We start from the raw sequence: 26,893 nt of genomic DNA on the forward strand, positions 1-26,893 counted from the left end.
ATTCAAACTTGAAAAGAATTCCCTATTTCTCTATAGACTTTTGTCCTTGACCAAGATGTGGCAGAAAACCTGTCTTCCACAGCTGGCATAGCTACTTGTTTCTCTTGGTACTGCATTAAATTCAAACTCTGACCCCCAGCATTCAGCCCTAAGAAAAACCCTGAAGAAGCACAATACTCTGTCTGGTTTCTTTAAACAGGGCTTTTAAATAAGTGTCACATTTGCCTTTCAGACACCGCTGCTACTCTTTGATATTAGCCTCCAGTGAAGTACTCACTGATTTTTTATCCATGGTTGCTTGCATGTGAGTCAGCCCCAGCTACACTAATGCCTTTCCATGTCTCCTCCAATGCTGCAGCCCTTCCCCACACAACACTCTGCCTCCTTAGAGCTGTAAAGACTGTGTGCCACAATGGCAGCTGTTTTGAACGCTGACAAAAACCTTCATTTGTTGGGAGACAGCACATACTCTCCATCTCTCTGCACAAGCTCAGCAGCAGAATGAAACCCAGGGTCCCAAGTGCTTCTGGAATTTACCCTTGGCTTGAGGGAGATGTTTTTAACAGCAGATGCTGGAGCTGAGCAAGCCCAAGTAGACTGCCATAGTAGGGCACTCATCCAGTATAGGGTTTGGTGAATAACAGCAGCAGTTATTAAGTACAATTTTCAGAGAAACCTCCATTTACCAGGTCAGTGCCCCAGCAAATGAATAAAAATAACAGATACGAAGTAAGTGTTTTTGTTTGAAAGGTTGAGCTAACGCTCAACCCACCCTTCTTCCTTACAGTAGATATTGTCATTTAAGAGGATAATCCAATTTTGCTTTGGAAGGATTCTCTGAACAAAGAATCTTCTGCAGCAGAGCTGCCTGGGAGGCTTTGAGGGTTCAACCAAGTTTGACTCTGTGCTGTTCCTGACAAACAATATCCTCTAGCTGCTGCATAGCACACGTATACTCTCTGCAGCACAGTACCTAGTGACTTCTAATGAAAAAAAAAAAAAAAAACAGCCCAGTCAAGCCTGTATAAACTTTCTGCGATTTATAGAGACAGTTTTTCTAGGACCAACAATATTACACTTTTTCACAGAAAAACAAGTTTACAGAAAACTGTTTGCTCTTGAACAGTCAAAACTTTACGACTGTGCATATAACTACTCAGTATTCATAAAAAAGGAGTCACAATCACTCCTCAGAAAGTCTGTAATAAATTTTTTTTCAACATGTAAAGATGCACTGGTCATCTGCTTCATTTATTCTGCTGTAAACTCTTTCTGTTCAACAAACGCTGCCATATGGAGCCTCATAAAATATGTAGAGAAATCTAGGCTAATATCAAAACTGTGAACCTCTATTACTTTCCAAAAATTTAGAAATAGTGTGCTAGATATTTTGGAGATAAAATTAAAAATAAAATAGCCAATCCTTTGAACGTGTGATAATGTGTCCTTTAACCTTGTGCTAATAGAAATATCAGCCTTTCAGCTTCTACTCTTTGTACAAGGAAAACATTCAAGAAAAGAGGTCCATTTCTCTTATGCATGACTTAGTAGTCCCCTTGTTTTTAAAGAAATTTCAGGAAAAGCACCTGCAATAAAGTCTAAATATCGCGTGTCATATAATAGATAATACTGTTGCCTTCACCACATTCTATCTATGCATTTATATTTGGAATGCTGATCTCTTTATGTGTTTTGATTGCTGTAGGTCTAAGTAAAAAAAAAAATAAAAAAATAAAAATCTGCTGAAGCCTCTGTATTCTGCATCTAACTGAAGATAACCATGGTTACAATGCCAAGTGCTAAGCATGAAATTGCAGGCTTTAGATGCAGCAAAAATGATATATTGGCTCTCTGCATACACAGACACATCTGCACCAGATCTCGTATTGTGTACTAAGAACAGACTGTTTACAAGATAAGGTGACTGACATTCTTAATTATAGATGCATACCTCCAGATAAAAGAAGATTATTATTTGCATAACCTGATTGCTTTCTAGAATAATATACAGTGTTAGAGCTAATAAAAAAGGTTATGATAACTTTGAGACCAAGAGGTAATCCTTCTTTTGTTTTGTTTTTGTGGAAAACACATGTAGTCTCCTGGTCTTTATATACATACATAATTGTATATATACTGGATACACATGTTCACACATACATACCCACACTGAGAAAGAAGAAAGTGTAAGACAGATTCAGAATTAGAGCTCAAAACAGAAAGGATTCTCAGAATTTTTCTCATCGCTAACAAGAAAGCAACTGTCACTGTCACCTAATTTAACCCAGATTTGTTATCCTATCACTTTAGGATAATCAAAATAACCTATCATTCAAATTAACCCTTTGTATGTAACAAATAAAACAAAATTTAAAAAGGAGTACAGAGATAGGACCAGAATAGTTTTAGATTCTTCTCCCTAATTCTTTCCTGTAGCATTTTGCTAATGAGATACACAGTGAAATTACATCACTCATGCATTATTTAACAACATGCCCTCTGGAATTTCTACAGCTTGAGCTTAGATGACTCATAAGCTTGAAATCAGGGCAGCTCTAGGCAATTTAGGTTTCAGAACATAGAGCAACAGTGTACATATTTTTCTACATCTATTACTTTTCAATAAATAGAAATTATTGTATTATTTTTTTAAATGATCTAACTGGGGAAATGAACATGTCCTTGGAATGACAGTTGCAGAAAAGTGATCTGGATGTGATGACTGATTTTCTACACCTAGATGTGGTGGTCAGGTAAATTCCTGAAAGCCAGATGTAGAAATCTTCACATTGGTAAAAATTACTATGATTTAATGAGAGAAAAATTTTGCCCAACCAGGCCAGAAAATAGCAATGTCAAATGTGTACTTGTTTACAAAGTGTCAGAAGTTCACTTATTAGTAGGTCCTATCATCCAAAGCATAGATGTGTCAATGTAATGCTAGCAGCAGCTATTGGACAAACAGCAGCGAGTTTCCTACCATTACGAGGCTTTATGCAGCTGTTTTACTGCTAGGTATGTTCTCCAGGGCAAGCCTGAATGTTTTTTCAACTAAGCTAACTATGAAGGACACATCTGAAGTAAATGGTGAAATTAGATTTCCCCAGCTGGCAGTCTTTAATTTTGGAATCTAACAAAATGATGGTAAAATGCAGCATAACATTCAGAGCAAGTCCTGTCTCATAATCAATGATTCACCCACAAGGGTGAATCACTCAAATGATTCACCCACAAGCAGGAGGGCAGTTTGATAAAGCTTAGTGACACATGGAGAACGTAAAAATATATATATATATATATATACAGGTTGCCCTTGTTTTATTCAGCGTTCATAGCACATTTTAGGGCCACACTTACTTTCCTTCCACAAAATAGCCTGAAAAAAAGGTGGTCGGTCCACTGCAAGGGAATTTCTTTCTCGCAATTCTGGTCTTTGGTAAATAGTCCTCAAAAAAATGTCCAAATATAGGCTGGCAGTAACCGCAAAAGGCAGAGGCCCTTACACAAGCAGGACCAAGCTCTGTGGGCCACACCATCTCTCTGCTGTTCAGAGCGGATGGGGTAACTGTGCTTCCCTCCATTAGCTATGATCCACGTTCACTGGGAGCTGTAGGGGGCAACAACAAAAACATCACAAAAGGGTTTGACTGTTTGTTCACCCTGCTCAGCTGAGACAGAGTTTGTCCTTCAGTTGTGCCTTGATATCAACTGTAGTAGGGCACAACATTATAATAGATATATACATGCATTTCTAATATTGGCATACGCATGCATAACCACACACACTCAGCAACAGCATATGTAGCATCAGATACTAAGTAAAGCCCTTTGCTTTCAAGCACACTGATGTGACGTGGAATCTGTTTGATCAGCAGAGGAAGCCAGTTGTGTAAGTGAAGATCAGATGCCAGCTCTGAGAAGCTTCAGTCCAGAGACTGCTCCCTTGGCAAGCTAATCTCAGTGGCTGCAGTATTACACAGGGCAGAAAAGGTGACTTCTCATATAACTAAGACCAGACAGACTCTCTCTTTACAGACAAACCTGAAGAGGAAAGGAAGGCAGAGAAGCCACAGAGAAATAGTAAAACACATACCTTGTGCTCCAAAACCTCCATGACTTGCTGCTGTGAGTAGCTCTGAATTCTGGAGTGATCTTCAAAGTCATGGCACAGTGATTCAACCCAGAAGACCAAAACCACATGCATAAAAGTTTCATGGAGATATTTTCTTCCTTCAGAGAAAAAAAAAAAAAATCTCCAGTGATTTTATGTCTACTTACTAAAAGAGAAATCTTATTGTTTATGACCTTTGCTTAACGAGATAACCAAAGAGGTTAGGTCTTGACTGGGGCAGAGGGGAGACCTAGCCAGGGACAAGACACTGTGATACAGCCATTCCCTTGTAGTTCAGTGCTTCTTTAATGAGGCAGTGTTAAAATTCAGCTTATTTTCCCTTATAAAGTTAATTAAAATCATTATCTTCTTAAACTCTCATCACTTCACTATGTCAGCATTGACTTTGTCTTTATTATAATAAAACCAATGGGACTCTATCCTGTCATTAGTTTGTGTTAGGATAGCTCATCCTATTTACCTGTTCTGACAGTTTTTCTGGCAGACTGTTCTTTCAGAGTTTATCCATCCAGTTGGACATTTGTACAGGGTCCAGCTCTCTCACTGAATTGTCATTGCCCTGAGGCATTACCGCAGCATAAACAATACATAACCATTCATCCTAGTCAAGGCCAATGGGTGACTGCAAATACAAAATCAATATGACAAACAAAGAAGTAGCAGTGGAGAGTAAAGCCACAAAGATGTATGTAAATGCTTGCCAGACGCTTAAACATCAATGAGGTACTTTCTTGTGAGCCACTGAAGTTGTGTGTACTTAGGATGACAGAAAACTAGACACCAGAGCACTAGAAACCCAAGAGTACTAGCAGATCCACAAGAAATAATTAGAATAAAATGTGCAAGTTAAATGAAATAAATTGCCATGTTACTTTGAGCTGTGCTTGTGGAGAGAAATACATATGCTTTCAGAATTTTAAATACGCCCTTAAAAAGATCTACTTTTCCTATAGTTTTAACCCCCCCCAAAAAAAAAAAAAAAAAAAAAAAAACTTTTTCCATCTTCTCATTCTTCCTACCCTAGCCTCACCCCAACACCAAGTATCAGCCAGGATTTACACTGTACCACAACCCTTCCCAAAGGCTGCAATAGCACAGTGAGATCATAAAGCAGAATGTATGAGCTCTTCATGTAATTGTCACTAAGGAAGACACATTTCTGACAGAGGTAGAGGAAGTGCAGCCAGTTCTTTAAGCCCTTTCTGGAAGTACCGCCTTAGGCCTGTCAGATGCAAGCTGCAGGCAGGCAGGATTTGTTGCATGCAGTGTGTAGGTTAGGACTACATTCAAGAAAGAACATATTATAATTTGTCTTCTTTCAGTCCATCTCCTGTAGCCATAGTTTCTGTTCTGGTGACTCTCAGATATCTTTCTTGACTTCTCAAAGCCATTTTATGATGAGATAACTAGTCAGACTCCCAGTAACCCAGGAGTAAGGTTTTAAACAAGGAAATTCATACATTTTCTCTTAATACAAAAGAAAGCACCTCTATTATTTAACAGGATGCAGTGTCTGCAGATATAGACAAGTAGAAGTTTACCCAACATTTTCTTTTGAACACGAGTAGGAAATCTGTGGGATTCAGAGCCATCTTTGAAGGGAACCCGTATTTTAGGATCATCTATAGCTTGCTTTCAGGAATGGTACTTTAAAGGAGCATATGTAATTAAAATGTCTCAGGGAAACTCAAAACCTAGCAACTCTGTAGTGCCACGTGGTGGTGTGCTCTGCCTTCCCCGCCTTCAGTCTGTTGCCTTGCTCAAACACTGGCCATTGTACCTGAGGCCTTGCTCAGGCAGACAGTGGAATCATGGAATATCCTGAGTTGGAAGGGACCCACAAGGATCATCAAGTTCAACTCCTGGCTCCACACAGGACCACTCAAAAATCAAACCACATGTCTGACCAGCACACTGGCTAAACTGAGACGTTGCTCAGGCAGATAGTGACCACAATATCAGCTCAAACTAGGTTCTGGAGAAACAGACATCTTGCTCAGCAGCTGAGGGCCAATGGAGCATGCACCAAAAAGTAATATGACTATTAGTCCATCCTCTTATCCTATAAATAACTAGCAGTCCAAGAGCCCTCGGAGCAATTCTGCATGGCATCTGGTGGCACACCAACATCTCCCCTTGAGTAGGGACACCTCTCAAGGTCATGCCTGCTGCAGAAATCCCTTACTGTTCACAACAGATTCCTTGCCAGAACAGAACCTCAGTAAGTGGTTAATAGCTTGCTAAACTTTGTAAGCTTCACTAAGATTATATCTTAGATCAATTGCAACTATCTGAAAGGAAGGTGTGGGGAGCTGGGGGTCAGCCTCTTCTCACAGATAACTAGTGATAGGAGTAGAGGATATGGCCTCAAGGTGTGCCAGGGGAGATTTAGGTTGGAAATTAGGAGACATTTCTTCTCAGAAAGAGTAGTCAGGCATTGGAACGGGTTGCCCAGGGAGGTGGTGGAGTCACCGTCCCTGGGGGTGTTTAAGGAAAGGTTGGATGTGGTGTTTAGGGACATGGTTTAGTGACATTGGTAGTAAGGTGATGGTTGAACCAGATGATCTTGGAGGTCTTTTCCAACCCTAATGATTCTATGATATAAACCTTTAGACATAAACCACTGACCAAGTCTGGGACTAGGAGTGATTCAGCTGCACGTAAGTTCCTTTCCTCTTTGGTTTAGCAGTTTAAAAAGCAAGGGGTCTACTCTGAACCCCATGACTCAATGGAGGTTCTCCCCGACACATTTTACTTACCCTGTCCTCTATTCAGTAAATAAACAAGTGTACCTTGCCATCTCAAATCTTGTTAAGTCACTATCTCGTTTATGATTAAGCTTTGTTCGATCACTACATAATATCAATGAATACATTGATGCTTCTCTCTTACAAGTGAAGTGTATAATTTCATATGCAACTTGCCAAATTATACTTTTCTGGGCATTTTTTAAGTGAGAAAAACACAGAGTCATTAGTATCACATCCTCTTCTTCCTTTTTTCTCTTCCCATGACTATCTTCCTTTACTACCTCCACATCCTTTGACTCCTTAGGGTAACGACCCCAAGTAGGCCTAAAATTTATCTCTGTCTTTTGTGTGACATATCTTAAAAGTCCTATCTACCTCTTGTAAGCAGAGAATTCCTCTCTTATATGTAGCCACCTTACTCCTTGTCCAAATTCTTGATCATCACATTTCCTCTTTCCAGACTCTGCATCTCAAGACTCCATAAAAGGCCTAAGCAAAAGAGGATGTCCCTTTTCCTCCAATCTGTGTCATGTTCTTCACTTGTAAGCTCCAGACCACTCCTTAGCTCTGCATGGCTCTGCTCCTACCTCTTTCTCCTTACACTGGAGTTTGATACAGCACTGTATGAGTTGCAGAATCTGCCCCTTCTACACATGCAGTTAGGCTAAGACTTAACTCTTTCATATGCAACTATGAATTACAGGCCTGAGATTAAAAAATAAATAAATAAAATTAAATTAATTTTTTTAGAAAAAATTGAGATTTTATAGTATGATATAATGGATACAAAGAGGCTAGAATCAGAGGTTATCCTGAGTTGGAAGGGACTCACAAGGGTCATCCACCAATTCCAACTCCTGGTTCCACAGAGGACCATACAAAAATCAAGCCATATGTCTGACAGCATTGTCCAAACACTTCTTGAACTCCTGCTGGCTTGGTACCTTGCCCACTTCACTGGGGACCCTGTTCCAGTGCCCAAACACACCCTTGGTGAAAAACCTTTTCCTCACAACCAGTCGGAACCTCCTCTGTCACAGCTCCATGCCTTTCCCTCGGGTCCTGTTACTGGTCACCAGACAGCAGAGCTCAGCACCTGCCCCTCTGCTCCTCCTCATGAGGGAGCTGCAGGCCGCCATGAAACCTCCCCTCAGCCTGCTCTGCTCTGAACAATCCAAGTGACGTCAGCCACCCTTCACTCACATTCCCCTCTCAAGCCTTCACCATCTTTGTAGCCCTCCTTTGGAGGCTCTTTATTAGTTTTATGTCCTTCTTATATTGTTGTGCCCAAAACTACACACAGCACTTGAGGTGAGGCTGCACCAGCGCAAAGCAGAGCAGGACGATCATTTCCCTCAACCAGACAGCACCTGTGCCTGATGAACACCAGGGTACAGTTAGCCCCTTCAGCTGCCAGGGCACACTGTGGACTCATATTCAACTTGCTGTCAACCAGAACCCCCAGATCTGTTTCTACAAGGCTGCTCTCCAGCCACTCATCCTTCAATCTGTACATAGATGCAGTGTTGCCCTCATCCCAGCTGCAGAATCCACCACTTGCTCTTGTTAAATTTCATATAGCTGGTGATTGCCCAGACCTCTCATTTGTCAAGATCTCTCTGCAAGGCCTCTCCACCCTCAGGGGGATTCCACAGCTCTTCCTAATTTAGTATCATTTGCAAATTTACATATGCATTCAAGTCATGTGTCCAAGTCATTCATGAAGACATGAAAGAGAGCTGGCTCTAAAAATCTGTGTCTGGCTTCTTTCTGTAGCAGCTAAAGATAAAGAAGATAAAGAAGCTAAAGCTTCTTTCTGTGGCAGCTAAAAGCATACCTTGCTTTTCAGGTCAGCACCTACACTGGATACGTATGCTCAACCTAAATGGGCAGAGAGAAAGCAGACAGGGGAGAGAGACTCGGAAGATTGTAAGGAGATTGCCTGCAATGCATGAGTGATATTTTGGAATAAAACTGTATTCCTTCTAATAATTAGAATTTTAGTGGATCACTACTTTGTGGTTTTGTCCTTTTTTTTTTTTTCCTTTCTCTTTTTCTATATGTTTCATCCTTAAAACTCACTGGCAGTTATAATAAGATCTATTTATTTTTCATATTTTCTTTGCATCAAATTCCAGGCATGCATGGAACAAAGAATTTCTGGACAAGTACATAACAAAATTATAGTGCCTGTCTTCAGAATTCAATCATAAGATTGAAAGAAAAAAAACAATAGATACCAAAAAAGACATCTGATCTCAACATTGTAAGCGAAAGTCTTATCATAGAAACAGAAACATTTTTTAACTGTTTTTCAGGGCAGGTAACATTTAAAGAGGCATTTAAAGGAGAACTTTACTTATATTTATAAGGAGCTTTTTCAAATGACAAGTAAAATAGGAGAGAGCAGAAAAATGTTTGTCTGAAAACATAACTAGTCAATGGCAGTAGCTGATTTCCTAGGCCATTGAAACGTAGAAGCTGACCTCTCAGTACCACCTAGGAGAAGACAGATTGAATGTGGATAGCCCATGAATGCATTCAGACTTGAGGATTCATGTCACATCCAACAGCTACCATCAAAGCTTCCCTCTTCGGCTTTGCCTGTATACTTGATTATTTATAGTGTTGTATCTGTTTAAATTAGACTGTTAGCTTCTGCATATCCTTCCACATGTTTGCAAAGCTTTATGGACACCTTTGATACCATATAAATTATAAATAATAATAAAATAGCAGGGTGTTTAATTTTTTATCACTGTAAATGCTTCCTTCAGGTTGTATTATGAGTATCTCTGTTCCACAATGCTTAATCCTGATTGTATATGAAATCAATAAATAAAAATATCACCTGGAATCACTTTCAGTTGAGAAAGTTATCAACATGATTAAAAGCAGTAAACTGAAATCTTTTGGCTTTCAGAGCCCTAAGTTCTGTTTCTTAAAAACTGAACTATCTTTCTACAAAAAAAAAAAAATCAGACCAAACCAAAACAACAACAATAAAATCTCCTTTCTTGATTCCAGTTACATGTATATATTTTTGTGACAAAATGCAGTAAGCTGGAAAAGTAATTATTCCTTCACTGAAGGAAGAAATTGTTTGGTTTTCTTTGTCTTCAGTGATTATTCTCCATTTGTGTAATGTTCTGTTGCGAATTTGCCCAGAGAAATTTTAGATGCCCCATCCCCAGAGGTGTTCATGACCAGGCTGGATGAGGCCCTGTGCAACCTGACCTAGTGGGTGACATCCCTGCCCATGGCAGGAGTTTTCAAGCTAGAAAATCTTCAAGGTCCCTTCAAACCCAAGCCATTCTATGATTCTATGAAGTTGCCCTTCTTAACAATCTGGATTGACATCTTAACACTCTTAAATGACATGATTACCATGATTACCATTTTTGATTTATGGGAATAAAGTTTTACCATTTTCTATCTGTTGCTTAAGGCCCATTTATTGCTATTGACTTTTCAACAAAGTTCAGGATTCATTGTAACAGAGCTTTTGGCTTCGATTGGTGGTAGACTATGGCCAAGTGCCAGATATAGATCTTGGTAGGAAGGAGATGAGCAAATTTATTGCTTCTTCATTGTCAGCCCCATGCTCTGGACCTTCACAACCTCTACTGTTAAACCAGAGTATCCTGAAAAAAAGGATTGCTTCATTAAATGAATCAGGACCATTCAGAGTAAGAGGCTATGACGAAGGCAAGAAATTTTTCCTGCCCTTTCCTCAAATGTGAGATTTCAGTTGCATGATCCCATTTTGCACCTTTCCCTGTGTATACTCAATCCACTTTTCAATTTCCTCCAGGAAAGCTCAAAAGAGCGTGGAGTCCTCTTTTACATTTCAAAGAATTAGAGAAATACTGGAAACATTATGTTTAGTCAGCATGCACCACAAAAGGTTTTTAAATATTTACCCTAAGCAGAGTGTAAATCTATGGTGATATATGAATTTTGCATTCTTAGAAAACAAAGGAAACCCCTACAACAGGCTTTTCTATACTGATTAAGCAGATGAAATTCAGGAAATCCAGTTTATTGAATTTCCACTGTATGAACAAAACATGGGGGACAGATAATGGAGGAGAGGAGAGGACAGGACAGGACAGGAAATAGAAAAGAAGAAAACTTCTTGTAAAAATTATTTTTGTTTCCCAGAGGGGACTGATATTTTTTTCTTTTTTTTCTTTTTAGTATGCCCTAGTGGCCTTCTACATAACACACATATACATTGATTATAAACAAATCAAAATACATGTGTTTTTTATGGGGAAAGATTTGCTAACCAATCAATACAGACTTTCAGATTCATTATTCTGTTTTATGCCGTAATAGAATCTTTAATGTTTGGGTTAGGTGAATTCCTATATTGGTACCATGCATTGTACATTAAAGTTGACTAAGGGATAGTTATCTTTAAGTACAGAGCCCAAATGGTTCATGACACATTTGAAAAAAAGACAGCAAAGATTTGCTGTCTTTGATTGGCTCTATTTTGGATATTATTATGAATAATATTCAATTAATAGACTGACTAAAATCTGTTAACATAATATTCAAGAGGCATGTGTTAATTCAGTTGATATATAGTTAAACCCAAATTATTATATCAAATAGAAAATAATGTACTTTTAGTAACTCCTTTTAAAGCAACATTATCTACTGGTAATGTTTTTTTTAATTTCAGTCACCAATTACCAGCGATTATTGCACATATACAACTATGGGGGAATTTTTTGCTTTTTGAAAAAATATGTTCTATACAGCATGCCTTAATATTTTGAATGTGTCATGCATATACTTCAATCCTCAGTAGCATGACATTTAATTTTTCTCTCACAACGGTGTAAGTCAGAGAAAACCAAGTGTAACTAGAATGAAATTACATGTTATTCATACATGTTATGCATATATTATGCATCAAGGTCTTTTAAATGCCTGGAAAAAAGAAAAAAAAAAAAAGAAAGAAAGAAAGAAATGATTGTCCAGATAATTCTCGGAGAAGAAAATTTGATAGAAATATTTCAGAGATGTATTCCTCTGGATTTTTACACTCTCCTATATTTAGACAAGTTTAGGTTGATACTAAAGAAGCTTGGAACCTCTCCTTCACTTACGTAAATAAATAAATAAGAGAATTTTGTCTCTGTTTAGGTCAATAAATGCCAAAAGTGACCAAAGCTGGCCGTCAGGCAGCCTATATTGTTTCACCTAATATGTATACTGCAAACAGGAAATGCTGCATGCAGATCTGTGAGAAGTGCATATGAAAGTAAAATAAACTGCAGACCAACAGGGACATCAGCAGCATTTTTGCTAATCTTCAAAATTTTAAGAATAGCACTGCAATCACAAAAAGTTTGAGGACAGAGTATAGGGATTGACTTGCCACATAGCTTTTGTTTGGCTATTCCACTGTGAATGATTATCTGCTCCTTACTTCACTTGAACAAATAATGCACACATAGAATGATTTTTTTTTTACAGGTACAAGCATAAAAGTTTCTGAGAAGTGTGCCACGGTGCTCTGTCCTGGTGGTACATCAATGTGTTATGGCATATGCTCTGAGCACACTGCTTGCATTCATAACAGAGCCTTGAAACCATTAGAATGAAGTGATTTATTTCCAAGATTCACCTCTGAGTATGCAGACAACAGTGGTCCAATCTGTATGGCTGGCAGTCACTGATACGTGCAGGATACATAGCTGATGTTTCAGCTCTGATCACTCTCCACTGTGGTGGCACATTCTGTCAGGTACGAAGCAAACCGAAAGGAAAAGAACACCACAATTAATATTTTCATTGTGCTAAAGGAAAAGCCAGTCCGTGGCATGATGCAGGAGAGCTTGCAGTGGACATGTTAGCAATTGTCTTTATATCTTTGCAGGAAAATTAGTTATGGAGAACACCAGGCTGAGACAGAACTCCAGGAAGCAAGGGTATTTAGTTATTAAGAAAAGCTAAAGACCAATCAGAAATTATCTGAAGATGAGATTTGCAGTAAGTTGAAAGAACTGATAAACTGTAATATGTGTGTATTCATCATTCTGCTTTTGGAAACCAACCCCAACCAAACATTCTGAGCATGGCTTTTATTTATGCCCCCATGTTACAAATATACCTGGCCAGAACTACAGCTGGCATAAATCAGCTTGACTTCAATGAAGAAATACCAAATTACAGCAAGTAAGGATCCGGCCCCATAGAAATATTGTATGTCCCTTTTGTGGCATGCTGCTGGTTCTGAAATCAATACTTCATTTATCTTCTGTCCCTGGTACAATAGCACTCCCGCTGCAATCGTGTTGCTTTGAGCCTGCTGGACGTATCAGTATTATGCAACTGAGACATACTTTCATTTGCCAGAGAGCGCTCATTTTTCAAAGCAGTTCTCCAAAAGCTCTTATTTGTTCCATGTTCCACTTAATATTCTTCCAGTTTCCTCTCACAAGAAGTTGGTCCCATTAGCAGAGGTCTGAGACCTGACCCGGCTCTATTCCCTAGCTGACACATCTTCATTTTCACATGCATATTGTCTAATTTCAAACAGCTGTTTATTCATTCCCATGTCCTACCCTGTGTCACTGCTTGAATAGACAAAGTCAAATGTTGTCACTTACCCTTCCCATTTATTCTGTACTAATCAGTAAGAGAATATGCACGGGATTCAGTTTGCCAATAGAAAGCAAAGACAATCACACACAAAAATAATTAATGATAAAGCCAAGAGCACACTTACTCTTTGGGCTACACTGATATCACTGATGATGATTTTGAGCACGGAAACTGGTCAGAAGTGGGGAGACAAAAGACGTAAGTAAATATCAGTACAGTTAAAAGCATAGGAACAAATCCTAACATAGGGACTGACAATGTATACTAATGAAGGAACTGATAATGTATCATTCATCTCTGGAAAAGTGTCTCCACTACCTCCTCTCAAAAGACACTTTAACACTGATATAAGAATAACCTATTTTCTCACATAGGAGCTCTGAAACACCTTCCATAACACATCCATCCATTGTTTATTAAAGAATTTTAGGTTTCTGTCTTTTTACTCACAACTGTACATATATTTTTGTGCCACATGACTATCCCATTGCAGACTTTTACGCACTGAGCAGTTTGTACATTCTGTTCCTGTTCTGAGTTTTTAAATTTTTCTTCATTCTGTGAGTGTGAAGGATAGCAGACATAAATAAGCCCCAAAGTGTGGCTAGGGGATTGGTGTCAGTAAAGTCAAAAAGGGCAATTATTTAGGCAGATCAGATACAAAACCCTATCACCCTATCACAAATGCAACTCATTTAACCAGAAAGGTATCTGAATGCCCAATTAACAGCTATAATTATGGTGATGACTTATTTTGTGCAAATGTCTGTCACTGTGGTGATACAGAATTACAGATTAATATTTATGTATCTGACACACTTTTCATGAGTTACAATATTGTTAATGCAAATTGCGGGAAGTGTTTCCTGTTCCATGAAATACCTAGAGGGAGTTCTTTAGTGCACTGCAAACACTATAATTAACCCTAAAATGTCCCGATGCTCTGAAGGATCACCCACTGGAGCTACCAGTACATGTTTGCTTACATGCCAGCCTGGGGCACTCACTAATATACTTTGCCTTGAAAATAGAAACCACATCATTTCTGCTAGCTGAGTAGTGTTTGAGAATGGAAATTTTGCTGTTTGTCCACTTTGTCTCATTCCACTTTGAGAAGCTTCCTTATCTCAGCCTTCAGAGACTCATGTTCTGTCTGGAACAAGATGCAAAGAGGTTGTGCTCTCTCCATCCAACACTTGGCTGGTCAAGGCCATGAGCAGCCTCATCTCCCTTTGAAGTTGGCCCTTCTTTGAACATGGGCTGGACTAGAGGATCCCTCTGCACCAAAGAGCCCTTCCAACCTTAATTTCCCTGATTCTATGCATTTTTTACATCAGCACTATCAGTTTGTGAGAGTCATCCAAATGAATAAACCTACTTTGCACAAAAACAGCCTTTCAGAGGACTTTTTTGATTTTTTGCAAGCATATCCTTCCTCTCCATCTTTCAAACAACTTTAATTTTATACTGAATTAATTTGGCTTCAGGTACTGTATATTTTTGCCACAATGGCTTCCACCACTGATTAAGTTTTCTGTTAACAGTTTCAAACATGTACTTCTTGCTGACAACAGACTATATGCTCTATGTCTTGAGTAGCTATACTAGTTTGCCTTTTCCCTCTGCTGGCATTTCTGTCCAAAGAATTATTACCTTAGTAGGCTTTTGTTTAATAATTTCTTGACAGATGTGACAGGTGGTGTTTATTTTTTATGAAAGTAAGGCAGAGATATGCTAAAATTCTGCTGGTGCTGCAAATTTACACAGTTATAATAGCCAATATAAATTACATATTTTATCTTTACTAAATATGTTGGGTATTCCATGCAAGGCAAACTAATTTTGCAACAATCATTTATGGAATCTACTTCTTATGTGTGAGATCTATTTCCCTACAGTCCATATACCAACAATGAATATGATATTTTATTTCCCTGTAATTACTAGTTAGTCCATGCCTGCATCTTTCCAAGGCCAAGAACCATAAATTCATTAGAAATTTTCTGTTGAATCTGTCCTAGCTTATGGACTTTGACAGCTGTTAGAGAATGTGTTAAATCTAGACCATGCTTCAGCATAAATATGGTTTGAATGTATATGGTTTGAATGTATATGGTTTGAATGTACATGGTGTAGATTTCAAGGTCCATAGGTTTTCATATTCTTTTTATTTTCTTATAAAAGCACCATACTATTTCTTCTTGCACACAATATTCATAAGCAAAGCTGTTCAAAGTGTACTGTGCAGAAAAATAGCTGAAAACATAGTTTTGGAGCAATAAAACCAATGCTGATACTATTTAATTAATAGTCTAAGGTGGGAAATGCAGGGATTAGAAGTGGAAAAGAAAAAAAAAATCAGTTTTGACAAACAGAACTATGTAAGTGCATTTTAAAATGAAAATAAGGATTGAATATGTTCAGTAGACCCCAAGAAGTTCCATGTATATAGATTTCTGAAAGGCCACTGAACCAAAAGATCTATTATTTGCACAACTCTATTCATGAATACTAAGTGCCGAATCTTCCTTTCTGTTTTACCCTTTCTTTTCTTCTAATGCTTGAAGTAAGATATCTCCTTGGGTGTGTCTGTTTGTCAGTCTCTATATCAAAATAATCCTGCCTGATATATTCAAGTGCCTGGTGTTTTCTTGCTGTTGTGTACTGAGGATTTCATAAACAGGACTGGCAGCATACACTATTGCACTAGACAAAGATACTGCCATGAACCAGATAGCCTCATTTGTATTATATAGGCAAGTGATGTTTTGGAATTTTCAACAGCATGGCCCATTTGAAACTTATAACAAATACATTTTGAAACTGGATTTGATAGATTTATTGTCCATGTGAGCTATAAGTCAAACCTGGTATTCAAAAAGGAAGGTTGCATGAACACAGTTTTGATCTACTGAAATGACCTACCTAAAGGCAAATGCTTACGGCCCGCTATTTAGTAAAACATTTCTCCCAATTTCTATTCAAAAGACTTGCAGTTTCTTCATCTCATATGTGTTCAGTATTTCAGAATGTGGTAGCAAGTCACTAATTTAGATTTCATGGAATTATATGTGTTTGAGGACAGATCTAGGCATTCATTGAGGGACTCCACTGCCCAGTACAAGTGCAACAATGACCTATGTGTCATTAAAGGCTGATCAGAAATAATAAACACTCTGTTTATTCTGTTAAAAAGAAATGTCTAAAATCACCTGACTTCTCTTAATGTCTTACCAAAGTACTCATCTGTTAGAAGCTAACTCAGATAAAGCATCTTGGAGAGACAATGTCTTCCTTTGCTTTTTGACATTTGGTAGTTCATTGAGAGAGTTTACTGAGCATCAAAACTATTTTGTGTCCCATCACAGAGACAATTAAGGCTTTTTTCTTCATTTTTTACCTGTCAGATACATCTTGTTCCTTATATTTTTTTGCTTTCATGTAACTAGTGAAAATCTATCAATTCATAAAATATGGTGCAGGAAGTTTTTAGTTTGGTTTGTTGTTTTTTGTTGTTGTTGTTGTTATTGTTTGTTTTTTTGTTTGTTTTTAGTTAAGCAAAAAGCATGGAGTTCAAACACGAAGTACGAAGTTCTTTTAGTGTTCACATTCCGTCCTCAAAATAACACATACATATGAAATATCTAACAACATGTGAGTAAAACTGAGAAAATGCAAAGAACTTATGATTAACTTCCTGACAGCAGAAAGGCAAGCTGAATAAACATTCAGCGTCATATATTCCCTCATATTTGCCTGGCTTGTATGTGAGCCTCAGTTCAATGAGTTAGAGGGAAATGAGAGGCCTATTACCTAAGAAGGATGAAATTCAAATGATATCTGTACTGTCCATTGCTTTTAGTTTGCCTAAACTTTGCGTGATTTCTATCTCTCCAGTGATTATGAATTTTCTCAATGCTTCTTCAGGTCAGTACTGACTATTCAGAGGAGCTTTCTTGTATCCTATAGAAAGTCTTCATAATTCTGTGTCAGAACTTCAGGGGAAAGCCTGTAAAAGGCTGTTAGGCTAAGCAGATCATCCAGATTACTTGCTCAGGAAGAAAATCTCAAGTGAAGCAAAGGCTCAATCAAAAATCAGTATGAACAGAGTTAAAATGGAAATGGAAAACAGAGCCACTTTAAATCGCCAGTTAATTAGTAGAGCCAAAAGACTTTTCCTAGTATTCTTTACAGAACATCTGTTGTCCCTGGTTAATTTAGATATGCCAGAAATAACAATGTGTTTTTCTCTGCACTGGGCCACAGTCCAGGTGGCCTTTGTGGACTGTTTACAGCAGTGAAAAGGTAACTATCTTGGCAAGGATTGGGCATGTGGAAGTTTAGAGACTTAAAGCACAGGAACAGGATGGTCTTTTGACCTTGAGATATCAAATACAAAGCAGGGGAGGTAACCAGAATATTACAAGAATTTGGTGCTACAGTCTTTATGCCAGCTGGGGCATTCAGGAATTACATTTAGCTGGAAGAGGCTGGAAATCGGCATTCCTTATGGTTAATTGTGATTCTGGGCAGTCCTATACTCCTGCTTGTGCATTTTGGGTTAGGGCTGAGGCAAAGGTGCACTGTTTACAACACAGAAACAAGAGCATACATGGCATATGTGAACCAGTTTACTCTCCACACCATTAGGAATGAGAACTGAGCAGTGAATGACCAATATCGTCTGCACCCTGTTCAGGCCTGGGAATTACTGTAAGGGAGTGTGTGGAAGCGTGACCAAGGTAATAGATACAAGTAAGAAATTCTGGTGAATGATTCCAGCTGAGGCAGGGGTACTTTTTATGTCATTGCTACAATCTGGCACCTAGCAACAGTCCAATGTGCTGCTTACTGTGCTCCTTGTGAGACAGAGACCTTGTGAGGGGTTAGCATAACACTGAAGAGACCATCACATTTCAGAGTACATTCAATTCCTTTTCCCAGGGCAGATGAAAGAGGCTGAACTGAATTGTGAAGGTTGCAGTAGACAACGTGGTGAGGGATATTAACAAAACTAAAATGTGTGGACTAAGAGGCAACTAAACTTGCCTGCAACTGCAATGAACCAGTACCAGTGGATGATAATGGGGATGAGGCTGAAGAAAACCTCCTTTATATGGGTTGTAAAGAATGAAAAGGACATGATAACCTATACGGCACAAGTTACTGCCAGATAGCTCCCAGATGAATTAAGTTAATAAAGTTTTAGGCTAATTAAACCGTATCCCCCATGCTTTGTCATTTTTTCTGCATGTCCAGCACAATTAATAATTTAAAATGAAACTTCAAAATAGAGCTGTTAAACTAGCCTTTTAATCCTTTCTTAAATTAGTAGCACTGATATCTTTTTCATTTCTCTTTATTTCCCGTCTAGCATTATTTAAAGCACATTTGTGGCTTCCAGGTAGGTTTGCAGTTGGTGGCCAGATGGGACTGCCATTTCAGCTAATGCATTATTAGTATCTCTTCCTAGCAGTCCATCTTTTGATATGTGTAGTCAGCAGGATGGTCATCAGGGACCATATTTGAATGAATGCTGCTCCACTATATAAATCAAGCTATATTTATGAGCGTTGATTTTGTATCCCGTGTAGAATTCCCACCACTCATTTTACTTGCTTCTCTTTCTAATGGGACAACCAGATGCACTAAATGAACATAAAAGTCATCCATCTTACTGAAAATGCTGTTGAAAGATGGGGATATTTAAGCAGATTTAATGTCCAGAAGGAAGGGCAGTACACAGAAATCTCCTTTTTATCTCCAGAACCTGCACAATGCAGATTACAGCAGTGAAAACTTCATGTCTGCAGAGAGCTGAGACAGAAAGTTTAGTGTCAATGAAGTCGTTTTTAACCTGTGGCCCAGAGACTTCTAGCAGACTGAACAATTTTTAATGAGTCCATGAAGGGTAAGCAAAGAAGAAAAAGTTCCATTTGAAAAGGCTTGGATTCTGTCCACAAATCTATGTTTCCACTAGAAAATGCTTAGGGATCTGCAAATCCAGAAAATAAAAAAGACCTGCTCTAGGACAATTTAGTGTGTGAACTGGCTTTTGGGATGGTCAAGAAAGGCGATGCTGGTGATTGTTATTGAAATATGAACACATCCTCTGAGAAAAAGACTGAGCCCACTGATCCATCTTATGTTCAGCAAAAATAATTACTGTTTGGTCAGAAAAAAAAAACATTATCATTATTATCAGTCATTATGGAGAGAAATATGAGATTAGAGGAAATGTTAGATCTGAGATTCTGAATCTGAGATAGAGGAAATAATATTAATTTCATTCCTACCAATGAGAAAATGTAACACAGAAGAACAGAATCCAAACTGTGAATTAGGACATAATTTTCAAAGCAATTTAATATTATATAAGATGTTTAAATATTCAAACTGAAGTTCACTTGATTTTCAATTGCCCTGGAGACACTTGTGCAGATCAGCCCTTGGGATACTGAGTCAAATTTCCAGAAAACAAAGGCAATTCAGTAAATTAAAAGTTTGGTTTTATTCACATGATTAATTGCAAGTATCAATTGAAAAATCAAGAAACTAAAAAAACAACTGCCATTCCTTCTCTTCCTGCAGTGTGTTTTCTAATTTTGAAGGACTAAATGGGCCTAAAAATGAACAATGTAAAATGATTGCATGACTATATAGCGTTACTCAATAGAGTAATGCTCAAGTAATTAATACAGAGGCTTTAGCCTTTTAGCCTACTTGTTTAGCAATGTAAACATCATTGTATAAACCTGGTATTGAATTTATTTGACATATAAAATATTTTTAAGGGTTTCCTTTTCAATAGCATTTCTTATTCCCTTATAAAGGGAACAAAAATATATAAAAATATAAAAAAAAATAGACTGTAAAGAGTTTTTATTAAGAAAAGTCTCTTTTGATCTATGTACAGAAAGATTATTCTTTTTCTTTTTCTTTTTTTTTGGGGGGGGGGGGGGAATGACAACTAAATAACTAAATTCTGTTATTCCTAGAAGGAAAGGAAAAAGGGAAAAAATGTTTTCAGTGGGAGCTGCAGACTCCTACTTGCAAGCACACTGCTAGAGAAAGCCAAACACATCACACAGCCTTATCAGCCTCCTCAAGACCTGGCAGATGCCAGAGTCAGGTTCTTTAAGTCAGTGCTGTTAGCTGCCCTTCTGGTCATGGGTCACTGTACTGTTACAAAAGATGAAATCTTAGCTGGTTACATAAGCCTCTGTATTTAAACAGTAGGGGAAAAAATAAAAAATAAAATAAAATAAAATAAAATAAAATATAAAATAAAATAAAATAAAATTAAATTAAAATAAAATAAAATAAAATAAATAAAATAAAATAAAATAAAATAAAATAAAATAAAATAAAATAAAATAAAATAAAATAAAATAAAATAAAATAAAAAAGGCAAAGAGAAAAATAACCCTGAGAAGGCAAAGGAGGCCTGGGAGAATCCTGGGGAAAAAAAATCTTCTTTGAGGTGTTGCTGTTATTCGTAATTAAGTCTAATTGCAGTCTTACAATTGCAATAGATTGATTTCTAGCCCCACCTTCAATTTGAACACCAGTTGTAATGTTACCTCAGGCTCTGGATGACATTAGGAGGAATAGTTTGTTTTCATTGTTTGTTACATCAACTTGTTTGTACAGCAGAAAATTTGGATTGTAAGATTCTATACAATTTGTCATTTTCATGCCTATTTCCACCTTATGCAAAATAAATACATAAATAAATTGGGGAGATTAGCATCCTACAAATAAGTCTCTCTTTTACTAAACAGAACTGATGACTTTCAAAGAGATATCCCTTCTGCACAATGAATAACACTAGGTGATATGAAAAAGTATTGTGTGATCACACAGAGAAACCTCATGAGACATTGCTGAATCCCAGCTGCTGTGGTCCCAGCCCCATTTCTACAGCTAATGAGTCTCCCTGGACTCCTCACGCTGTTCCTGTCTCAGGATCCTTGCCTAAACACACTGGTTCTCCCAGCTGCCTGTCCTAGAGTACTCACTCAGGCAATCCCAAACCTATTTATTCCAGGCCTGACCCTGATCTCTCCCATTTTCTCCCTTCTCACCCTTTCCATGGTCCAGTTTCACTCACACACTCCTTAGCCATTTTCCTGCCAGCCCAATGCACCTTCCCAGGACTCCACATTCCAAAATCTGAGTCTCTGTCCTCAACCCTTGGTCCAACAGGGTCAAACAGGCTTCTTTCTCGACTTCTCCAGCTCCCCCAAATAAAAGTTATTTTAGTGTTTCAAAGAAAACCTTATGAATCATGTGAACAAAACAACCTATTTTTTCCCCTAGCATCATTCTCAGAATTGTTTGAAACATTATGATGCAAAGATTCAGCTGGAGGCAGAAATTGCCATGGAAAAAATCATCACAAACAGCTAGAGTCTGCCTGAGTTATAAGTAACTGGAAAAAAGCATGTATCAAGGAGAATGTCTGGCAGCCTCAGCAACAGAGAATGCTACTTAGTTTTGCCTAAAATAAGAAAGGGAAAGAAAGGGAAAAAATGGTAAAAGATAAGTAACAAATTCTAAAAATGTTGGCTTACAAATGTGGAAGTGAGAGATTCAAAGAGATTGAAAACAGCAATTGCTGTACATTAACATGGAAAGCCACTTTTACACTGTTAGATAGGTACAAAAGAGAAAAAAAAAAGTCTCCCCAGATGTATGATGTGGTTACTTTCGAGCTTGCACATTGGCTCAATGCGTGTGTTTGGACAGGGGCTGGCAGAGCGTGACAGCTACCGTGCGGGTGTCAAGCATGGCCACAAATATCCAGCTCCACACATGCCCTCCCTCTGGGTAAGGACAAGATCCTCCATGCAGCAATCTTCTCTTGCCAAGTCCCAGCTTCCAAGGGAAAGGAGGCTGGAAGGGGTTTATGATGTATCATACAATCATAGAATATCCCGAGTTGAAAGGGACCCATAAGGATCATCGAGTCCAACTCCTGGCACCACACAGGTCTACCCAAAAAATCAGACCATATGACTAAGAGCACAGTCCAAAAGCTTCTTAAACTGCAACAGGCTTGGTGTCATGACTATGTCCCTGGGGAGCCTGTTCCAGTACACGACTACCCTCTCAGTGAAGAACCTCTTCCTGATGTCCAGCCTGAACCTCCGCTGTCACAGCTTCAAGCCATTTCCTTGGGTCCTATCACTGGTCACTAGAGAGAACAGATCGGCACCTGCCCCTCCACTCCCCCCTCATGAGGAAGCTGTAGACCATGATGAGGTCTCCCCTCAGCCTTCTCTTCTCCAGGCTGAACAGCCCCAGTGACCTCAGCCACTCCTCATATGCCTTCTCCTCTAGGCCCTTCACCATCTTCGTCACCCTCCTCTGGACACTCTCCAATAGTTTAACATGCTTTTTGTGCTGTGGTGCCCAGAACTGCATACAGCATTCACGGTGAGGCCGCACCAGCGCAGAGTAGAGCAGGACAATCACTTCCCTCGACCAGCTGGCAATGCTGCGCTTGATGCACCCCAGGATACGGTTGGCCCTCCTGGCTGCCAGGGCACACTGCTGGCTCACATTCAGCTTGCTATCAACCAAAACTCCCAGATCCCTCTTTGCAAGGCTGCCCTCCTGCATCTCGTCCCCCAGTCTATACATATAGCCAGGGTTGCCCCTTCCCAGGTGCAGGACCCAGCTTGTACTAGGACATTTCCTCCAGTCTGGGCCAGAGCAGCACCACCAAGGGCTGTCACTGCCTTCAGGGACAATGGGGAGGCTCCAGCACTGGGTCAAGAGGCCCCTACCGTGGCCAACCCCTCTGCTGAGGGGAACTGCTTTCAGCAGAGGCTGTAGTGCTTGGCTCTGGACATAACTACATCTGCTGCTGGGACACAGGAAGGCCTGTGGGTCCTGCTGATCTTGACCCCAACCAGGGAGGTGCCTGATGCCCTGTTCTGCCACCCTGCATGGGCCCTGCCACTCCAGGCCTCGTGACAAGCCCAATGGCTCAAGATATAAAACAGTGAAATGAAAATCCATAAAATCCTAAAGAATAAAACAGAGAACTGCAGATGGCAGCTCAACAAAGCTAATTCTGCAAGCAGTAGACATCAACTCTTCCTCGCCTGACTGATGATCTGGCCAGCAGACACACACCATGCCCCTAACACAGGGTAGTAATACTTAGCATAGCAGTGCACTAATTCCATCTGTCTGTTATGTGCTTTATCTGAAAGTATCTGCTTTATTCTTATAAACTGTGCAGAATTTTTCTGTGCATGACAAACAGTGCCACAAAAACGTGATCCAAGGAGGAAGGGTTATAGCGCAGGTATGAAAGCCATCATGTAAACAAGAAGTTAAAAATAAAAATGCAGGAAAGGCTTCCTCTTAAAATATTTTGCTGGCTCAGGGAAAACTTAAAATATTCACATAAACAATGGTTAGAAGACCAGAATTCAGGACACAATTTTATGGTTACTTAAACATTCTTCACCTCCTTTTCCTAGCACCACTTATTATCTTGGTCCTCTAGAAATGGCATCCCAAAGAAACCCTGACAAACCTTGTATTATTTGAACTGACAGAAAGAGAGAGAACACATTTCGATGTAGAGGTCCAGAAAAATGCAGAGCTAATCAATTCAGACACAGAATGATGTTTCCAGGTTAAGTTAAATCAACAGTCAATTCATAGCACAGAAAACAGTAGCAAGTTTCAACAGTGTATAATCATTTTGTGTCTGATTGTGCAGTCTTTGCACACCCACTTGTATGGAAGTCATTAGGTGTTCTGGTGCATAAAGAAATTGGGATTAGGTCTTCTACAAACTCCACAGGTACAAGAGTAACTGAAATTTATGACTTCGCAGTCTGGCCATCCAAGCATCTGATCCAAAGACTCACATTTCTAATGGAAGCTTTCTGTTCAATCTCTGAACCAATTAACTTTGCCAATTCCTCTGTATTTCTGCAAGAGAAATGCTAAATTTAGGGAATCAAAAACACTGACATTGCTTCAAAAAAAAAATTTGCTGGTTAACATCTTCATTTATTTAATTCCCTGTCAAATTAAGTTCACATACATATATCCTAAGAAATTCCTCACCTATCTGTTAACACTTGTCCATGAGATCTATAGTTACACGATTTATTACACAAAGGCATTAGTACACCCACTAAGTGACAAGTCTCTTTCTCCCAGACCAAGAATCTAAGGACTTATATCTTGCTCAACCTCTCTTCATCTTGATTTTCATTGAGCTCTATCTAAATTAATACTATGATATTATGTGAGCCAAATTAACTACCAGGTAACCAAGAATATTTTTTTCACTGACAGAGCAATTGTTGCATGTTCTAGTCTGTGGCAAAACATTGGGAAACTATCTTGTCCAGTTATCAGCCGAAGGGAGAAGCTTCTGAATGCCTCACATACAATTATTCAATACTGTTCCCTTAGTAGGCATGGCAATATGTCTGGATAAAAACTCAAATTACATCCTGGAAAAAAAAAAAAAAAGAAAAAAAAACTGCCATGAAATTTGTAGTTGTCATGGTGACTGTTTCCCCCTTAAAGCCCCATTCACCTGTGGTGCACTCTTGTTACACATCGCGTATGAGATGCACTCCCTGAATGCTTATAATTCCAGAACTGGTCCACATTTCACATATGCAATGGCAAAATGAAGTCTAAGAATGAAGCTAAAACCTATCTGTGATAGTTTCTCAACATTTTACAACGGACACTCTTTCAAACAGCATCAGTAAAGACAAGACATTTCACAGTATCTGAAGGTTTTACTCTTTTTTCTTTTTTGTATGCATCAAAGTCTCTCCCATCATTTAAATAGTGATCTTCGTATTGTATTTATGTACTATCCATGCTACAATTGTCTGCATTTGTAACATCTCCTGATTTCCCATATTTTCTCCATATACTTCGACACAAAATTTACTTTCAGAATTCACTGCCTTTGTGAATCAACAGCAAGTCTCTGTTTCAGAGAAACTGCTCCCCAAACTGCAAACTTGCATTTTACTTCTTTTATTTACATAGTGCTTGGTGGCTGGTGTTATATAGCAGGCGTCCTAATTCACTGCATATTATCAATGACAGATCACAATGCAAACAGAACAGAGAAAAGGAAACCTAAGTTTCTACCTCATATAAGGCATAACATAAAAATAAAGCAGCCTCTCAGAGATACTTCTATGAGAATGTTTATGGGCTTTTTATAGTTTTTGAAATCAGACCCTTTATAATAGAGAAGAAATATCTGAAGTGCAGGACATTTGTCAGCAGACAACACAGGTATATATCCATATATCACTGACACTTGATATATGATTATGCATATATAAATGAGACACAAGATAAAGCTTTTCCAAATGCAAGCATTGGCAACAGCTACGATAATAATAGTGACATTGGTTTAGACAAATTGCTTTGCTATCACTGTTAAATAAATGCAAAGGACTACTAAAATAAAATAAAATAAAATAAAACAAAACAAAACAGAACAAACAAAGCCACCAGCCAGAACAAAATAGTACAAGGATATAGCAGAACATAACACATTATTTGTAGTGTGGGATTAAATATTTCATGTAATTTTAGGGAGGCTTTAAATTATGGTTTTCAGTAGCCTAAATTAGAATACATTTTAATAGGAATGTGAATGCTTTTTTAAAATATAACTGAAATCTAAACACTGAACTAAGTGTAAATCTTTCTTTAACAGACTGCTGTTGGAATCATTCAGAGAGAATATTTTACTTTTTTATATTCGGCTACAGGAGAAGGTACACTAAAGTCAGTAATAAATTACAATAGGGTAGGTCTTAACATAGATGGAAATATCTAGAACTTGGTTGATAATTATTTTGAGGTTTTGACTGTCCCACAGCAGTATGGCAATACCTGAAAAATTCTCTGTGTTGCATCAGCTATGGGATCTGCTTATCCTATTCAGCTCAATCTGAAAATGGTTTAATTGCTAACAGAGATGGGACTAAATCTATTATGAGAACTCCTGAGAGAATTCCAATAGATGTGGTTTTCCACCAAATCTTTTTCCATGATAGGGTTGACAGTGGTCTATCACAGTTTCCACTGGAGCAAAATCAATTTCACTAGTAGCTGACTTGGTTCCAAGAGGAATTTCTGAGAAACATTGTCATCACTCAGTCATATTTTTAGTATACTGTCTCAATAGTTTTCCCTGGCTCTCTGTATTTCCCAATATCCTGGTACTAAGATCTCTTCAATCTGTCATATTTTTCTTTCATCACTTCCAATTTCTCCCTGTCATTTTTAAAATCAGACACACAGTTTGAAGGTTCTCACAGTCCCAGAATCACTGGGAAAATCAGAATATTAGCTGGACACTAGAAAA

At 38.4% G+C, this 26,893-nt stretch overlaps 1 protein-coding gene and 1 long non-coding RNA gene across 6 annotated transcripts in view; one reads left to right on the forward strand and one right to left on the reverse strand.

Annotated features, from left to right (window-relative positions):
- Window positions 1-26,893, reverse strand: part of LOC310893830 (uncharacterized protein) — a 141,487-nt gene that overhangs the window by 25,233 nt on the left and 89,361 nt on the right. The window contains exon 3 of the mRNA XM_083823261.1: window positions 4,094-4,230. Within this exon, the coding sequence (XP_083679387.1) occupies window positions 4,094-4,230 (137 nt within the window). The remainder of the gene's footprint in view (window positions 1-4,093; window positions 4,231-26,893) is intronic.
- LOC310893832 overlaps window positions 1-26,893 on the forward strand; it is an 86,396-nt gene that overhangs the window by 9,269 nt on the left and 50,234 nt on the right. Inside the window, exon 5 of one of the 5 annotated variants that reach the window (XR_014579348.1) lies at window positions 8,732-10,256. The exons of the other annotated variants lie outside the window; for them this stretch is intronic. This is a non-coding gene — a long non-coding RNA (uncharacterized lncRNA). Of the gene's footprint in view, window positions 1-8,731; window positions 10,257-26,893 lie in introns of those variants that run through there. 5 annotated transcript variants of the gene reach the window in all.

Source organism: Anser anser (genome assembly GCF_964211835.1).
Source record: "Anser anser genome assembly, chromosome: 2".
Classification (NCBI taxonomy): domain Eukaryota; kingdom Metazoa; phylum Chordata; class Aves; order Anseriformes; family Anatidae; genus Anser; species Anser anser.